Source organism: Clupea harengus, chromosome 13 (assembly GCF_900700415.2).
Source record: "Clupea harengus chromosome 13, Ch_v2.0.2, whole genome shotgun sequence".
NCBI lineage: Eukaryota > Metazoa > Chordata > Actinopteri > Clupeiformes > Clupeidae > Clupea > Clupea harengus.
The window spans coordinates 26,228,327-26,246,995 of NC_045164.1; the positions used below are offsets into that span (position 1 = coordinate 26,228,327).

Below are 18,669 nucleotides of genomic sequence, written 5' to 3' on the forward strand. Positions count from 1 at the left end.
GTGGCGCGCACTCGGCCATTTATCAGTCTGAACACACACTGGCTGAGCTGTGAGAGCCAACGTGGAAAAAACCCAAACCTGAGCCTTATGCAGCTCTAGTGTGTGTGTGTGTGTGTGTGTGTGTGTGTGGGTTGTGTGTCTATAGACTAATGCACTGTGTTATGATGTCTCTATGTTTGCATTGCTGGGCATATTGTGCTGAGCTGTATATGTGTACTATGGTCGTCCATTTTCTCATGTATGTGTGTGTGTACAGTGTGTACTGTAATAGAGGAAGACTGTGTGTGTGTGTGTGTCTGTGTGTGTGTGTGTGTGTGTGTGTGTGTGTGTGCATCTACGTCTTGAAAGCCTCTACTGTTGGCAGCATATTTTCAGTGAGGTTCGGAATGTGGGGCCTTGGGTGTGTGTGTGGCGTCAACAGAGCAGCCTGAAGCCCCTGCAGAATGCCATCGTTCCCCTGACCATCTGACGTCAGCGTGCCCTCATAAAAGTGCTTAACTTTCCAAGCCAGGGCTGAGAACGTAGCTCACAACCACACGCGTGTGTGTGTATACATACAGGTTCTGTTTTTCTGACGTGTATGTGTGTGTTTGTATATACTGTATATGTGTGTGTGTGTGTGTGTGTGTGTGTGTCCACAGTGGTCTGTCTGATCGCCCAACATGCACTATTACCCCCCCACCACACGCGTGCCCTGACCTGAGAGAACGGCCATAAAAACAGACACTGACTCTCGTGGAGCTCCTGGCTGGCATGCGCCATTAAACCCATCTAACCCCCCCCCCCCTTAGAGGAGGGGGGCGGCATGAAACATCAACACACAAGGCTCTATCCAAACACGCTCCAGCGCAAGATCAAGACTGGAATAATACTGATCTGCTCTGTGCCAATAACACAATTCACAGCGCACACACACACACACACACACACACACACACACAAGTATAGTGATGAACAATGTGAAAACACCTGGAATACAGGCAGACTCTCTCTGTGTGTCTATGTGTGTTTGTATGCATATATTGCTGTGTGTGTATGTGTGTGTGTGTGTGTGTGTGTGTGCGTGCGTGTGTGTACACATTCACAGCCATGCACTGGTGTGTGTTGACATCCAGGTCAGGAGTTACATTGTAAGCATGTCTTATCCATTTGTCATCAACCACATGGGACCCATCCCGAGCCAGAACATCGGCTGGGTTGTGGGAGTGTGTGTGTGTGTGTGTGGAGGGGTGTGTGGGAGTGTATTGTGGAGAGGTGTGTGTGTGTGGAGGGGTGTGGGGGGGTGCCTCTCTAGGAGCGCGGAGCCCGCGGCATCATGGGACACATCATTCACTCTAGCCCCTTCAGCATCCAGCCACAAATGAGCCCTGTTCTGTCAGTGCCGACTACTTAAGGCTGAGTGTGTGTGTGTGTGTGTGTGTGTGTGCGTCTGTGTGTGTGTGTGTGTGTGTGTGCGTCTGTGTGTGTGTGTGTGTGTGTGCGCGTCTGTGTGTGTGTGTGTGCACGTCTGTGTGTGTGTGTGTGTGTGTGTGTGCGCGCGTCTGTGTGTGTGTGTGTGTGTGTGTGTGTGTGTGTGTGCGTCTGTGTGTGTGTGTGTGTGTGTGTGTGTAGCTGTAAATCTCTGACAGCCTCCGACGGTGTCCCTTCCCACCGCTCCATCATCCTGCACCATCATGGGCTTGTCAGGCTCCAGAATAGATCTCTCCCTCCGTTTATGTCCACCCTTCATCAATCTCTTTCTCTTTGTCTGTCTTTCTGTCTGGGTGTCTTCCTCCATCACACACTCTCTCTCTCTCTCTCCACCTCCCTCTATCTCTCCCTCTCTCTCCGCCAACCCCATCTTTCTTTCTCACTGGCTCTCAAGTGTCTTACCAGCACAATAGGATCTCAATCTTGAGTTGTAGGTTGTTATTTCAATAAACATGGCTGATGACATATTAACACATTGAGAGAGTAGACCGAACATCTATGGCTTGTATCAATGACTCTAATCTCTCTCTCTCTCTCTCACACACACACACACACACACACACACACACACACAGACGCACACACACACACACACAGACACACTTGTATCAATGACTCTAATCTCTCTCTCTCTCACACACACACACACACACACACACACACACACACACTTGTATCAATGACTCTAATCTCTCTCACACACACACACACACACACACACACACACTTGTATCAATGACTCTAATCTCTCTCACACACACACACAGACACACACACACACACTTGTATCAATGACTCTAATCTATCTATCTCTCTCTCACACACACACACACACACACACACACACACACACACACACACACACACACACACACACACACACACACACACACACACACACTTGTATGAATGACTCTAATCTCTCACACACTCACACACACACACACACACACTTGTATGAATGACTCTAATCTCTCGGGGCTAGCCCAGGATAAAGAACAAGAAGAAGGTGTGTGAGAGGAGACACACACACACATGCAGAGTACGTGGAGGGGGGATCGAGTACCTTTCCTACCTTTCAGGTCCTCCTCCTCTGTGGTGTTGCAGCTCTCATCGGAACCCTGCGGAGGAAGACATGAGCAACAGAGACCAGAGAGAGAGAGAGAGAGAGGACAGGAGAGGAGAGCACAACACAGGTAAGGCCGGGCGAGTGAACAAAGAGAGAGAAAGAGAGAGAGAGAGAGAGAGAGAAAGAGAGAGAGTAGGTGAGTGAGAGAGATTTCAAGAAGATGTGGAGGAGTGACACCATCAGCAACGTCGGACACAGTAATCTTCCACAAACGAGCCGGGTAGACAGACAGACAGACAGACAGACAGACAGACAGACAGACAGACAGACAGACAGAGACAGACAGACAGACATTAAAGAGAATGTCCTCCCAGGACCACACACACTCGGCACAAACCAGCCAGACCGGCGAAAAGGTCACCAAAACGAGCGTACACCCAAAACGCAGGCGTTTGGATGGCAGGGGTCAGGGGTCAGCAGGGGTCAGCAGAGAGGGGTGAGGGACACATCTCCACCAGGCCACCAGGGGGAGCAGCTGAGCTTGTGTGTGTAGAGTTATACCAGGGGGAGAAGAAGAAGAAGAAGGGCTCTAAAGCTCAGTCAGTCTACAAGGAGGTTTGAGAGCGTGTATGCGTGTGTTTAGGAAGGCATGATCTAACGTGAGGGCTTAGCACAGCCTGCAACACTTAGTTTGAGGAGATCAAGCATCGACTAGGGCTCACTCCTCTACGGTCTAGCCTGGCAGCACACACCATGCTTGTTATGGTTCTCCATCATCCCACAGCGTTTAGTGACCAGCTGGGACCACCCCTGGGTTCTAGAGCCGCCTCGGATGGCTGGATTGACCCAGGCAGAAGCATCACACAGTGCCTGGAGGGGCCGAGTCCCTGGAGGTGAACTACAGCGCAGACCAGGCGTAGACCGCAGGAAGGCCGTCCAATTCAAGAAGAACCACCACACAGAGTTAATCTCCGTGGGGTAACCCGTCGATCCAAACGCTGTGGCTGCTGTTAGTGAATGGTGCCTGGGACCGGCAGAGAGTGTTGGGGGGGTGTAAGCAGGGGGAGAAGCCTGGAGGTCGTGACCCCACGGAGAAAGCTGAGCTGGAGGTCGTGACCTTACGGCTTACCTTGGTGCCGTCAGCTGGGTTGTGCACGACTGTGGTCTGTGGTTCCTGGGGGAAGCAGGAGAGAGTTTAACATGCAGGGCTATGAGAGGAGAGGAGCACTGGGTGAGAGAAGAGAGAGAGAGAGAGAGAGAGAGAGAGAGAGAGAGGGAGAGAGAGAGAGGGAGAGAGAGAGAGGGAGAGAAGAGGATGACAGAAGAGAGAGACGGAGAGAGAGAGGGAGGGAGAGAGAGAGAGAGAGAGAGAGAGGGAGAGAGAGAGAGAGAGAGAAGAGGATGACAGAAGAGAGAGACGGAGAGAGAGAGGGAGGGAGAGAGAGAGAGAGAGAGAGAGGGAGAGAGAGAGAGAGAGAGAAGAGGATGACAGAAGAGAGAGAGAGAGGGAGAGAGAGGGAGAGAGCGAGAGGGAGAGAGAGAGAGAGAGAGAAGAGGATGACTGAAGAGAGGGAGAGAGAGAGAGAGAGAGGGAAGAGGGAGAGAGAAGAGGATGTCGGAAGAGAGGGAGAGAGAGAGAGAGGGAGAGAGAGGGAGAGAGCGAGAGGGAGAGAGAGAGAGAGAGAGAAGAGGATGACTGAAGAGAGGGAGAGAGAGAGAGAGGGGGAGAGACAGAGAGAGAGACAGAGAGAGACTCCACACCCAGCACATCAACAGTGATGTCTCCACTGCCAAGCACAGAAGCCACAGCACAAAGAACAGGGGAGAGGGGGTATGGGGCATCCTTATGAAGAGTCCTAAATGTCCCGTACCACACCACAGACCCACTGGACCACCACACACACCTTTATGGGCAGAGGCTGAGTTGGGCGGTTAGAGTAAGGGTCATCTAGAGACTGGGTTGGGCGATTAGAGTAACGGGCATCTAGAGGCTGGGGGGGGGGGGGGGGCGGTTAGAGTAAGGGTCATCTAGAGGCTGGGTTGGGCAGCTACGGTAAGGGGCATCTAGAGGCTGGGTTGAGCGGTTAGAGTAAGGGTCGTCTAGAGGCTGGGGTGAGCGGTTAGAGTAAGGCTCATCTAGAGGCTGGGGGGGGGGGGGGGCGGCGGTTAGAGTAAGGGTCATCTAGAGGCTGGGGTGAGCGGTTAGAGTAAGGCTCATCTAGAGGCTGGGGGGGGGGGTGGGGTTAGAGTAAGGGGCATCTAGAGGCTGGGGGGGGGTAGTAAGGGTCATCTAGAGGCTGGGTTGGGCAGCTACGGTAAGGGGCATCTAGAGGCTGGGTTGAGCGGTTAGAGTAAGGGTCATCTAGAGGCTGGGGTGGGGGGGGGTGGTGGTTAGAGTAAGGGGCATCTAGAGGCTGGGGTGAGCGGTTAGAGTAAGGGTCGTCTAGAGGCTGGGGGGGGGGGTAGAGTAGGGGTCATCTAGAGGCTGGGGGGGGGGGGGGGGGGGGGGGGGGGGGGGGGGGGGGGGTGGCGGCGGTTAGAGTAAGGGTCATCTAGAGGCTGGGGGGGGGGGGGGGGGGTAGAGTAAGGGGCATCTAGAGGCTGGGGGGGGGGGGGGGGTAGAGTAAGGGGCATCTAGAGGCTGAGGTCTTCACCAGCCTGCTGGCCCAAACAAACATCACCCAACCCCACCACAGCTAAGGCACACATCTGCACACGGACACTAGCTGCAGAATGCAGATAGAAATAAATGCCTCGAAACAAATCAAAGCAGCCTCACACGCAGACAAACACACAACACACAGCCCTAAGAGAGACACACACACACAAGCCCAAAAACACCATGGCTGAGTACACACACACACAGACTAGAGGAGACAGAAGTCCACTGAGCACAGCTGATCATGATGGAAGATGCAGACCCCTGTGTGTGTGTGTGTGTGTGTGTGTGTGTGTGTGTGTGTGTGTGTGTGTGTGTGTGTGTGTGTGTGTGTGTGTGTGTGTGTGTGTGTGTGTGCCGTCCCCTGACTGAGCTCAGCTCTGCTGGATCATGATGGAAGATGCAGACCCCTAACTGGCACAGATCATGATCTGGTTTTATTGGATTACTGTAAGCGGAATTGCTCTTTTGTCCGTTTGAAAGACAGACATACTTGAAAGGAGGCCAGGAGGTGTGTGTCTGTGTGTCTGTGTGTGTGTGTCTGTGTGTCTGTGTGTGTGTGTGTCTGTGTGTGTGTGTGTGTGTGTGTGTGTGTGTGTGTGTGTGTGTTCTCTAAAATGTAAGTAAAAGGTGTGTGGAGAGTAATGGGAGAAAAAAGGAAGGAGGGAGATAAAAAAAAGAGTGCTAGACCTCAGGGTCCTTCTCCTCCCTCTCCACCAGCCCAGCTCTGATTGGCTGTGTTGGGACCCAGCCCAGCTCTGATTGGCTGTCCCAGCTCTGACTGGCTGTGTTGGGGGACATTCATTCCTTTAGTCCGGGGCTCTGATGGTGTGTGTGTGTGTGTGTGTGTGTGTGTGTGTGTGTGAGACAGGGTGGGGCTGCATAAGGGAGCTATGATGTGAGTGCATTATCAAATGTGTGTGTGTGTGTGTATGAGGGGGGTTGTGAATCATACCTTGTATGATTATGTTCATCTTGACCCTTGACAGGGCCTGTGTGTGTTTGTGTGTGTGTGTGTGTGTGTGTGTGTGTGTGTGTGTGTGTGTGTGTGTGTGTGTGTGTGTGTGTGGTGGCCTCCCCACACTCTCTCCCTCAGAGACGGGCCTTTGGAGCTGTAGTGGTGTGGAGCGCTCATCCGTCTCCAGAGTGGGCCATGAATAATGCATCAGAGAGGGGGGGGGGGGGCTGCATCCTCCTCACAACCGGCCGGTCCGTTCCCTCACTCCGCTGGATCCTGCCTCCATCGCCCTGTGTGTGTGTGTGTGTGTGTGTGTGTGTGTGTGTGTCTCACGCCTCCATCGCCGTGTGTGTGTGTGTGTGTGTGTGTGTGTCTCACGCCTCGAACCCGGCCGGACGCGCCGGTCCAGTGTGTGTTTCTGACATCCTGAGCTCACACTCAGAGGCACGAGGACCATGTTCCGGTGTGTGTGTGTGTGTGTGTGTGTGTGTGTGTGTGTGTGTGTCTCTCACGCCTCGAGAGAAGACAATTATTTTCAGAAATTGTGAAATTATTTCCAACGTTGACGTGACTGGCCAATGCTTTCTTTTGGGGGGGGGGGGGGTAGAGCGGAGGAGGTCACAGACACAAGCCGGTTGCTACGGTTCAACGTTCACAGTCGCCGTTAAGCATCATTAAGCATCCATCACACAATCTCAACATGACGGAAGCAAAGGGGGGCAGGAGCAGCGAGAAAGAAGGGGGGGGGGGGGGGGGGGGGGGGGTGCCGCCAACATGGAGGGGGAACAAACAGATGAATAGAGGACAGATGAACAGCAGAGGTGAAACGAAAAACAGGAAGAAAAGCAAAACCCAAAAAAGGATGAGATAGAAAGTAAAGTTCAGATGAGGTACCATTGGTGCTGAAGATGAGATGCTGTTCTCTTTGGTGCTGCTGCTACTGCTTACTACACTGTTTTTACTGTTGTTTGTCTGTGGCTGGGGCGGGGAAAACAAACACAAACAAACAAACAAACAAACAAACAAACAAAGAAAAAATGAGTTCTGATTCTAATATTTAAAACATTGCAAGAGACCTTTAAGCGACTGCCCTAAGCCCCCCCCCCCCCATTTCCTCCCTGTGGGTGTCCCAGAAGGCATCAGTCTATTGTTAAGGGTCTCCAGCCCATCTACAGGATAGAACAACACACACATCCTGAAGTCTGAGAGCCCCTCGGAGGCCCGCCTCTCAAGCGTCCAGTTCAGTCTTTGTTCTGGCCTAATCACAACAGCCAGTTTGCATTCAAGGCCCATCTATCCTGTGCTGAGCGAGCCTGGCTGCTGAGATAATGTGGTGTCTGTGTGTGTGTGAGTGTCTGTGTGTGTGTGTGTGTGAGTGTGTGTGTCTGTGTGTGTGTGTGTGTGTGTGTGTGTGTGAGTGTGTGTGTGTCTGTGTGTGTGTGAGAGTGTGTGTGTGTCTGTGTGTGTGTGTGTCTGTGTGTGTCTGTGTGTGTGTGTGTCTGTGTGTGTGTGTGTCTGTGTGTGTGTGTGTCTGTGTGTGTGTGTGTGTGTGTGTGTCTGTGTGTGTGTGTGTCTGTGTGTGTGTGTGTGTCTGTGTGTGTGTGTGTGTCTGTGTGTGTGTCTGTGTGTGTGTGTGTGTCTGTGTGTGTGTGTGTGTCTGTGTGTGTGTCTGTGTGTGTGTGTGTGTGTGTGTCTGTGTGGCATTGCAGAGCGCTGTGGGTAAGTGGTGTCTGGGGTAAACTGCACATCTGAATTTATTTGACGCAGACTGTTCCTCTTTAAAACCAGAACATGACCGTCTCTTTAGAGCGTCAAAGCAAATTTGCGGCGTGTTGCGGAGACACACTGGCATCCTGGCACACATTAGCATTCTTGGAGCACAAAGTGATGCTCTGCTCTCGCTCTCCTCTCCTCTTCTCTTCTACTCTCTCTCCCTCTTTTCTCTCGCTGCTACCACTGAGAGATGTTTTGAAAAGTGACTGTCTGAAGTGCTTCTGTGTCTGTGCGTCTACCTCACAAGACTGAAGACTTTTCTTATTGAAGCCTACAAGCTAAAACATGGATACTGTGGACGTGACGATATATTTTTTGTTTTGGTATCCACACGTATATAAAAACACATGCATTTAAGGAACTGAATGTTGATTAAACCACTGGACCTACTTCTGGGGGGAGAGATGGGATTAGTAACCTGCTGGGACAAAACCATCACTTCAGCACTCATATGTCTACAGACAAGTCATGACTCAAAAACACCATCTTATCCTGCAGGTGTGCTGCACCTGCTGTCGAGCTGGTAGGACCACACAGCCAACACTCATCCTGCAGTTTGACCAACCTACACAAGACCGCGGGCCTGTGCATGCAGTGAAGGGGCCTTGATGAAAAGGGTTTTCTTTTGGTTGTTCTTTTTTTTTATTCTGAATAACCTGACTGCAACGGAGATCACGTGGATGCGATGCATTAGGTCGTGGCAAGGTCGATGCTTGTGAGCAGGTTTTAGTTCAAATAAAAAGAGCAGAAGCGGGGGGGGGGAGGGGGGGGGGTAGGGGAGGTGCAAAGACATGGGGCCAGAGAGGTGAGGGATCAGAGTGGTTAGCTTCAGAAATCAGAAATAAAAAAAAATCAGCTCTGTTGGAGGGAGAAGGGGACACGCCGTACACTCAGCACAGAGCACAGAAGGGAGTGGAATGTTGCACGCTCCTGATCTCAGACGTGTTTGTGTTTGTGGGGGGGGGGGGGGGGCAGAGGTCATGACTGGGGAGATGCTGCTTGGTTGGGTTGGACAAACTAACACCCCCCCCCCCCCCCCCCCGCCCCCGACAGGCTATAGCGGGGCAGACAAGTCTGGCGTCTAATGTGGTCAGGAGTTTCCTCTTCAGGAAAGCGTCCCCACGTTCCAGACGGGGCCCTACACCTGGTCTGCTCACACACGTCCCCACGTTCCAGTCGGGGCCCTACACCGGGTCTGCTCACACACGTCCCCACGTTCCAGACGGGGCCCTACACCTGGTCTGCTCACACACGTCCCCACGTTCCAGACAGGGCCCTACACCTGGTCTGCTCACACACGTCCCCGCGTTCCAGTCGGGGCCCTACACCTGGTCTGCTCACACACGTCCCCGCGTTCCAGTCGGGGCCCTACACCTGGTCTGCTCACACACACACACTTCAGCCTGTTGGGTGCCTCTGGCGTATCTGACACACACACAAGCCCCACAGAGCTTCAAGTCTTAAGGCCCGAGAGAAATTGCCATGGAAACCAAAACAACAGGCTCCAAATTAAGTAGACAGGGCTAACGCAAGACCTCTGCTGGAATATGTGCCAAGCTGATTGGCAACATGGGACTGTCACGGATAGACTCGGTGAATCAGACCTATTCTGCGTCACTCACTAATTGGTGGAACTGTAATTGCCTTCATTCCTCTGTTGCTAGGTGCTATATTTCTGTTCACGATTTGTTTTTGCAATCAACCAAAGACATCAAATTAAATATGAAACACCCTTAGGGGAAAAAAATCAACAAAAAAAAACATGGGGAACAACATGTACAACACAACTGACAATGAAAATAAATGCTGAAGTTTAAAAAAAAAAATGAAAACAAATATCCCAATAGCCCTTACTCTTGTTGCAAGGCCAAACCTGCAGTCATAGGCTCTTCATGCGTTACCATGGAGATGGGGGATCACCTGATGCTGTGACATTACCATGGAGATGGGGGGGGGGGGGGAGAATCACCTGATGCTTTGTGGGCGGGCACAAAAGGGAAAGTTCCTCTGAGGACCCTTTCAGAAGGCCAGCCTGAAGGTACTGATTGACTAGTTGAAAACGTACTGAAGGACTAGTTCAAAATGTTCCCATTTCCAACCGCTGCTGCTGCTAGCTCTTAGCCTGGACTGTGGCCGTCCACTGCAAACGCAAAACATGGCCGCCAGTCTGGTGGTTGCAGTAGTCCTCCCCCCCCCTTACTGTGTGGTTGTGAATGTTAACATGTTCACTGGGTATAGGGAGGCTGGGCTGGGGTGGGGGGGTCCTCTGTGAGGTTTCAGGGGGTCAGTGTGAGCTGGGGTCTCCCACAGACAGAGCAGCTTGGCCTGGCGGCCAGAGAAAGTACTGAGACATGGATGGTAGTGGATGGAAAACAGAAGGGACGGGAGTGGTGTGTGTGTGTGGGTGTGTGTGTGTGTGTGGGTGGGTGTGTGTGTGAGTGTGTGTGTATGTGTGTGTGTGTGTGTGTGTGTGTGTGTGTGTGTGTGGGGGGGGGTGTATGTGTGTAGGAATGATTGTAAAGAAACTGGAAGGAATAAGACATTTCCTAGAGCAAGAAAAGAAAACAAAAAGAAACAAATGAACCCCCCTTTGGCTTGTCAACTAATAGAAATTGGAGAGAGAGAAAGAGAGACTAGATGAGGGAAAGAAAAAGAGAGAGGGAGAGAGAGAGAGAGAGAGAGAGAGAGAGAGAGAGAGAGAGAGAGGGGGAGTGCAAAGACATGGAACAGGTCTCACCATTAAACAAACACTGGAGCTGGACTTCCTTTTCTGAACAGATTGAAACAGAGGCACAGGGCGGAAAGAAGGGAATCATAGGGGGGAAAAAAGCAAATAAAATATAAAAATAGAAAGGAATATTGAGCTGCCAGTTAGAACATCCAAGAGGAAAGAAAAAAAAAAAACAACAACCACAAGATTGTTCAGAGAAGCAAATAAAGTGGCAGAGGGGATTGCTGTAATTAACAAGGGGTGGGGGTGGGGGGGTGGGTGTAAATCAATAAACATGGGATTGGATTAGTAACATGACAACTTCAGCTATGTTGTGGGTTCAGCTGGAGCTCGCTGCAGCCAGGTTTGGTTCGACTGAGTCCTTGTTTGGTGTTTTCCGTTTTGGTGACTTTGGTCATTCAGCCCTTGTCAATCATGCCTGGCCACTGCATGCACTGAGCCCTTTGGCAAACACGTCCCTAGACGACCCCCGCTGACGACCTAGACGACCCCGCTGAGGCCCTTGAACTCTTGTTTAACGCAGGCAAACACCAGGCTGCACCCTTAGCCCGCTAACATCTTCCTCCAACCACAGGCACAACAGTGGTAGCGTACACACGGCGCTAACATCTTCCTCCAACCACAGGCACAACAGTGGTAGCGTACACACGGTGGAAACCTGTTCAGGAGTGTCAGTTGACTGGCGTGCGTCTTCACCACTGACATGTCATTGCAGTTTTAAAATAAGTACGACTGCCGACTGCTGACTGCTGACATGGTTGTCTGACCTGAGCTCCTTCCTGTCGCTACTCCTTGACATGTCTCAGTCCGACAGACTGAAGAGTCTCTTTCAGCGGCGCACCAGTGAGCAACGCCAGGCTATTTGCGTGACTCACTTGACCATTAACCCTGCACGCCTCATCAGCGAAGACCTCAGATATGGTCGGAATGATTTAATCCAATTAGACGATGAGGAAAAACGTGGAAGTATAATTAGCTTGGATGGCTGTGTGGACATGGCTCTAAAAGCGGATTTTAGGACCTCACAGCAGAACTCTGAACTGACGGGTTAAAGCAACCATGATGGGTTTTGGCTAGGGAATGATTAACGCTCATGTGTTAATTCAGATAATTTCAGATGCACAGATTCAGGGTCTGGAAGAGAGTGAAGCCTTAACACGGGCCATCACATGTGTACCAGCGCTGACATACTGCCTGCCTGGTCATTTCAATGAGCCGTGGTCCTACTGACCAGTGTATGCAGATTACAAAGCCACAGGCTACACATTATGACTGGCTTTATGATGACACTTGAAAACATTTGGAATCAAATATAGGCTTTTAAAAGTGATGTATAACAAGGTAAAAGAACAACACCGTAATGCATGATCAACGTATTAAAAAGTTTCTCTCTCCTATGGTACACAACTGCTTGTAAAAGACAGATGGAGAGAAAAGCAAATCAAGAAAAAGAAACAAAACAAGGATAAAAGAGCAGACTGAAAGGACCTTCATTAAAAATAAAAAAAGCAGAGAGCTGGACTTACCTTCACGCCGTCCGCTTTTTTGTTCAGTAAACTTTTGCACGCTGAAATAAAGAGAGACAGAGGAGTCAGACACCACACAGCCAAACCAAGAGCGCCAGCTAGCTTCAACAGTCCATGCATTTACAGCTACGTCTGAAACCGCCCGCGCTGGGACCAGCAGCAGTGTGAGAAGGAAGACCGCTCGCCGATCACTGTCCCTGCAGCTCGCCGATCACTGTCCCTGCAGCTCAGGCTGATCACTGTCCCTGCAGCTCAGGAGCAGGCTGGCTGGCTGGCTAGAGGAAGACCGCTCGCCGATCACTGTCCCTGCAGCTCAGGAGCAGGCTGGCTGGCTAGAGGAAGACAGCTCGCCCATCACTGTCCCTGCAGCTCAGGAGCAGGCTGGCTGGCTGGCTAGAGGAAGACAGCTCGCTGATCACTGTCCCTGCAGCTCAGGAGCCGGCTGGCTGGCTAGTGATGAAGGATGCCGCCATGCTTGGTCAGGCTTATTGATCTTGAAGGTTTCATCGTCTCTAAGAACGACCTTCAGGGATTCCTTCAGGTCCTGAGCTTTGCGATCTCCAAAACAGTTTCATGTTACGGTCTAACACTTGCTTAGGTTGCAAAGGAACTTGACTCCACTGCAACAGGAAGTGCCCATGACCGCAACAGGAAGTGTCCATGACCACAACCTGACCTCTGTGAACCTCCTAAGTGGTTCACCTCGTGACACTACCCACGTGTTACTGCAGTGTCTTTATCTAGAGTTGTTCGTTTCAATTCAGCGCAAAGACAAGGAACACAGCATACGTGAACATAGGCCAAAGATCAGCACATTCAAATCCAGCCATGTTTACCTGGGCACCCTATCGGCACTGTTAGCAACTACTCTGCACACGTACCTGCACAGACCACTGGGTTATTCCGCCATTTAGTATGCATGTCAAATCTGCTGCCACAGATTTCACCAGTTTATGTGAAATGAGATGCTTTTACAGGACAGTGCCACACACACACTTTACAAACAGATGTTTTTCACACACACACACACACACACACACACACACACACACACACACAGAGACAGACGTGGACACGTAAACACAGACATACATAAATGTCTCCATTCAGGGCATAAAACATATTTTCTGTACAATAAGCCGCACTGGAGTAATGTATAATATGATATACACACTATTTTCAGGACTGCTGTCCTCTTGATATTCATAATAAAAAGGTAAGCAGGTCTTCAAAGGCTCCATCAATGAAGTTATGATGATTCGTGCCAGTTTAAATGCTGAGTTGTGTTTGTCTTTTTGGTCTAACATTTGCTGACCGCATTGATCATCCTTACATCCTCGATTCAAACCGTTCCATATTGGCCGATCAGCTTTTCACTTGTTTTTGTGTCTCCGTCATTAACACTACACAGGGTAGCACAATAGTCGCCTTCATATTTTATGTTTAACCGCAATGTAGTATACAAGGCAGCTGAAACTTTACTAGATATTATACATTGATACTATAGATTGTACCGTTGTAAGAGGTACTTTTGAATGTATATATTAGGCCATTATTCCCTCTGCACCATGGTGTAAGGTGCAACACAGCTGGGGATAATCAATGCATGCTCTTCTAAAGCAAGCACTCTCCCCGGATGAATGCAGATCGCTGCACATTCATTACAGACGTCCATGTTGGACGTCTGCCGAGTTTCATATGAACCTACTTGTGGAGGAAGATTAATTGTGACGTAACTCACTCCAACACATTTATGCCAAAAAGCAACTTATGGTCCAGAAAATATGATAGACTACTGGATGATACACTATTGGATGATACTGGTTATATCTTCTGATAAAATAAGCCTCAATGTCCCTTACCTTCAAAATATAAAAAAAATGTAGGAAGGAGGACAAAGAAAAAAATATATAAAGATTAAAAATGATCACTGGTTTCTTCTAGAAATACATGACAGAGGATGCAGGCAAAGAACAACAATGACTCAAATGTTTGCAGGCTTTTTGAGAGGCTCATCCATGCAGTGACAGGGTGCCCAATAAGCATGCCTCACACACACACACACACACAGGCACACACACACACACACACACACACACACACCCCTCATCCATGCAGTGACAGGGTTCCCAATAAACGTGCAATAGAACGAGATGCAAACAAACTCCCCTTCACTAGAGAGTGTTATTACACACACGTGCTCACACACACACGCTCACACACTCACACACACACACACACACACACACACAGGCACACAGGCACACAGGCACACACACACTCACCCCCCACACACACACGCACACACACCTCCCACACACACGCACGCACACACACACACACGCACACGAGTAAACTGTGAAGTAAACTGTGTGACAAACTTGGTGTTGACGGCTTCGGTTTGTTTTGCCACAACAGAGCATCTTACAAACAGGGTTTCTGGATGACATGCCCAGACATTTATTTTTGGATGAAGCGTTAAACAACAGCGATGAATATGCAAGCCGCAGGGTTACTTCTGAAAGAGGAAAGTTAGGAAAGAGGAAAATGTGCCCACAGAACCTCCCACACACCCACACACGCACGTACATGCACACACACACACACACACACACACACACAACCATGTTCTATTGGTCCTCCGAGACAAAGAGTTGTTTATGACACGGTGGACGCATTCACAGGTCAAAACAGAACAAAAACAAACAGACACACACACACGCGCACACTAACACACACGCACACACAAGCTACAACTACATCTATGGAAAAAAAAAAAGATATAAGCGAACCAAAGTGTTCTAAAAACAGAGCTCAATGCGCCTCCATGTTCTCCAGGTTCATGCAGACAGACACTCCCAGGCATGCTGGCAGAGATGCCCCATGATGCAATGCAGCACACGTCAGTCACGATGCAGTGGTCATGAGCACCAACTCATTTCAGGTCTGAGAACAGCGCAGGGCAGTTGTTGTGGGGTGGCGCACACACACATACACACACACACACACACACACACACACACACACACTCAAACACGCACAGACAAACATGCCCGCACACACTTTAAAAAAACGCGCAGACACACACACATCCACACTCAAACGCGCACAGGACAAACACACATGCACGCACACACACACACACACACACACACACACTCAAAAACACACGCACAGACACACACACACACACACACACACACACACACACACACACACACAGACACGCAGAAACCCAAACACGGCTATTCTGTCAGATGGAATTGTTATTGCCTCGCCGTGCCTATAGATCTTAAAAGGTAGCTTCAGACTGGCTGTGCATTCTGCTGCCTTTAAATCAAATTGAGTGAGAACACCTGAAATGGCTGTGAGTCATGAGGGGGGGTTGGGGGTGGGGGGGGGTGGGGAGAGAGAGAGATCACACAGGAGGCTCAGGCATCATCACCCAGAGGATCTCAGCAGAGAGACAGATCACACAGGAGGGAGGGACAGGCTTCATTCATCACCTAGAGGATGATCTCTCAGCCTGCCGGCCCACAGCACAGATGCACCTGGCCTCGGCTGAACCGCCACAGGCAGGCAGGCAGCTAACTACATTACTGCACCTGTGTGTGTGTGTGTGTGTGTGTATGTGTGTGTGTGTGTGTGCGCGTGTGTGTGTGCGTGCGTTTTTGAGTGTGTGTTCCTGTGTGTGTGTGTTTTTGAGTGTGTGTTCCTGTGCATGTTGTCAGTGTGTTTGGTCTAATAAAACATGCTAGGCATCTTCTTCATCATCCATCATACTATAATGTAAACGGCGAATTATGTGTCAGTTTTACGGCAGGTTGTGATCTAGTCCTCATTTGGGACGTGTTATAGGACGACTGGATCAGCAACTAGAGATAGATGAGCCCTATAAGAAAGGCCATCTTGGGTATAATAATAATTAGATTTGTGATGTGTAATTGCATAATTCTATTGATTACCCAAAAAAACACCAATAAAAAGTGTTAAACATAGAAAGGCCATCTTACTTTCAGGTGGTGAGGTCGCACCTGTACCATAACCGTGAATAAACGGATGCCTTTGTATGTGTGTGTGTGGTGTGTGTGTGTGTGTGTGTGTGTGTGTGTGTGTGTGTGTGTGTGTGTGTGTGTGTGTGTGTGAGAGAGTGTGTCTGTCTGATGTGTAGTGTTAACAGGGGAGAGAGAACTCATAACATGTGGGGGTCGTGCTGGGGGGGGGGGGGGGGGTGGGGGGTCGTGCATTCCCGAGGTCGGGGCAGAGACTCCCCCAGGCTACATGCTGGCAGAGGGGTGGGTGGGCAGGTTAAGTGGGCAGTGCCAACCTCCCCCCTCCACCCCCCTCCCCTCGGGGACGTACCTTCCTGCGCCAGCGAGGCAGTGCTGGTGGTGGCCGAGGCAGGGCTGGTATGCTGCCGGCCCACTATTGGACAAGAAAGGCATTCCGTTGGGAGGGGCCAAACAGTCAGGAGGCGGGGCCTCGTAGAGTGTCTGTTAACTTACCTTTACTTTTGCCCACTTTCTCATTGACCGAGCCAACAGAAGTAAAGTACTGAGTGTTAGGATACGACTAGGCTGGCAGAGGTAATGCACTGAGAGTTAAGATAAGACTAGGCTGGCAGAGGTAATGCACTGAGAGTTAAGATAAGACTAGGCTGGCAGAGGTAATGCACTGAGAGTTAAGATAAGACTAGGCTGGCAGAGGTAATGCACTGAGAGTTAAGATAAGACTAGGCTGGCAGAGGTAATGCACTGAGGGTTAAGATAAGACTAGGCTGGAAAGAGCTCACATGCTGAGCACAGGGGTCAGCAGGACCTTAGAGCTGTTTTGACTTTGAGGGCGGTCACACCACATCAGTCAGTCAGTTAGGAGTGTGCAGTGGGCATGCAAATTTAATCTGGGTTCATTTGAGAGGAAATAAATTAAAATAATGACATCTCTGGTCATAGAAGGACTGTTGTCATTACTGTTACTGAAATATTATTGCAACAAAGCAAAACATTCGACCAACAGTACAGAGCTATATCTCTTTCTCCAGTAAAGACAGTCTTGACTGTCATTCAGACTGTTCTAGTCCGTGACGTTTAGTTGTGTAGGGTCGTGTGCAAAAACGAGCTCACCTGAGAAGTTTCTGGACACCAGCATCGTCGTGAGAATGGCTCCCTGCGGAGACACAACGATATCACGATATGAGTCTGGAGCCTCAGGATAAAGAAATCTCATCCGGCCCCGCTAAGAGTCTGTGTTTTTGTTCACCAACATTGATCATGCTGTACTGCATTTTATGATTTGTATTGTAATGTTTTTTGCCTGGACCCCAGGAAGAATAGTCTCCACTACGGTGTATCCTTACGGTGATCCTTAATAAACATAAACATAAGAGTACGCGGTGAGGAGAGGGCGGGGGGAGGCGGTAAGAGGCGGCCCTCACCTTCAGCTTCCTCCTGGCGTTGAACTTGCGCAGGCACTCCACCGTCTCCTGGCGATGCATCATGGAGGCCACGGTGGAGCGTTGCTGTGGAACCAGAGGAACATAGAATAGGGTTAGAATCAAGGGCAGAAGAGCGTGGAGGATACCAACATGGGACTATTAGACTATGGGACTATTAGACTATTGGACTATTGGACTATTAGACTATGGGACTATTAGACTATGGGACTATTAGACTATGGGACTATTGGACTATTAGACTATGGGACTATTAGACTATGGGACTATTAGACTATGGGACTATTAGACTATTAGACTATGGGACTATTGGACTATTAGACTATTAGATTATGGGACTATTAGACTATTAGACTATGGGACTATTGGACTATTAGACTATTAGACTATTAGACTATGGGACTATGGGACTATTAGATTATGGGACTATTAGACTATTAGATTATGGGACTATTAGACTATGGGACATCGACATGGACATGGGACTATTAGACTATTGGACTATTGGACATGAGCGCTGCAGGCTACGGAGAGCCCTGGCAGGCTTTCATCTGGGTTGTTAAGCAGAGGGTCGGTGGAGCGCGGTGGAGATAGGAGCACTTACGCAGACCCAGGGGTGCTTGATGGCCTGGTCGGCGGTGATCCTCTTGGCTGGGTTGATGGTCAGCATCTGGTTGATGAGGTTCTTGGCCTCAGGGGTGACGGTGTCCCACTCAGGGGAAGGGAACTGGAGGGGAGGAGGGGAGCGAGGGAGGGGTGGGGTTACAAATGGAAAGGGTGATAAAGAAAAAAATAAAAGGATGACCGCAAAGACAGAACAAAAGACAGAAAGTGTGAGACAAACATAAACAGAAAAGAGAGGCATGTGTTATATGACCACACACACACCACACACACACACACACACACACACACACACACACACACACACACACACACACACCCACACACACACACACACACACACACACACCCCACACACACACACACACACACAACACCACACACACCCACACACACACACACACAAA

At 50.0% G+C, this 18,669-nt stretch overlaps 1 protein-coding gene across 1 annotated transcript in view; it reads right to left on the reverse strand.

The window, feature by feature from the left end:
* camk2g2 (calcium/calmodulin-dependent protein kinase (CaM kinase) II gamma 2) overlaps window positions 1-18,669 on the reverse strand; it is an 85,808-nt gene that overhangs the window by 5,636 nt on the left and 61,503 nt on the right. The window contains exons 16-17 of the mRNA XM_042709640.1: window positions 3,669-3,713; window positions 2,546-2,591 (exon numbers count right to left, since the gene is read on the reverse strand). Of these exons, the coding sequence (XP_042565574.1) occupies window positions 2,546-2,591; window positions 3,669-3,713 (91 nt within the window). The remainder of the gene's footprint in view (window positions 1-2,545; window positions 2,592-3,668; window positions 3,714-18,669) is intronic.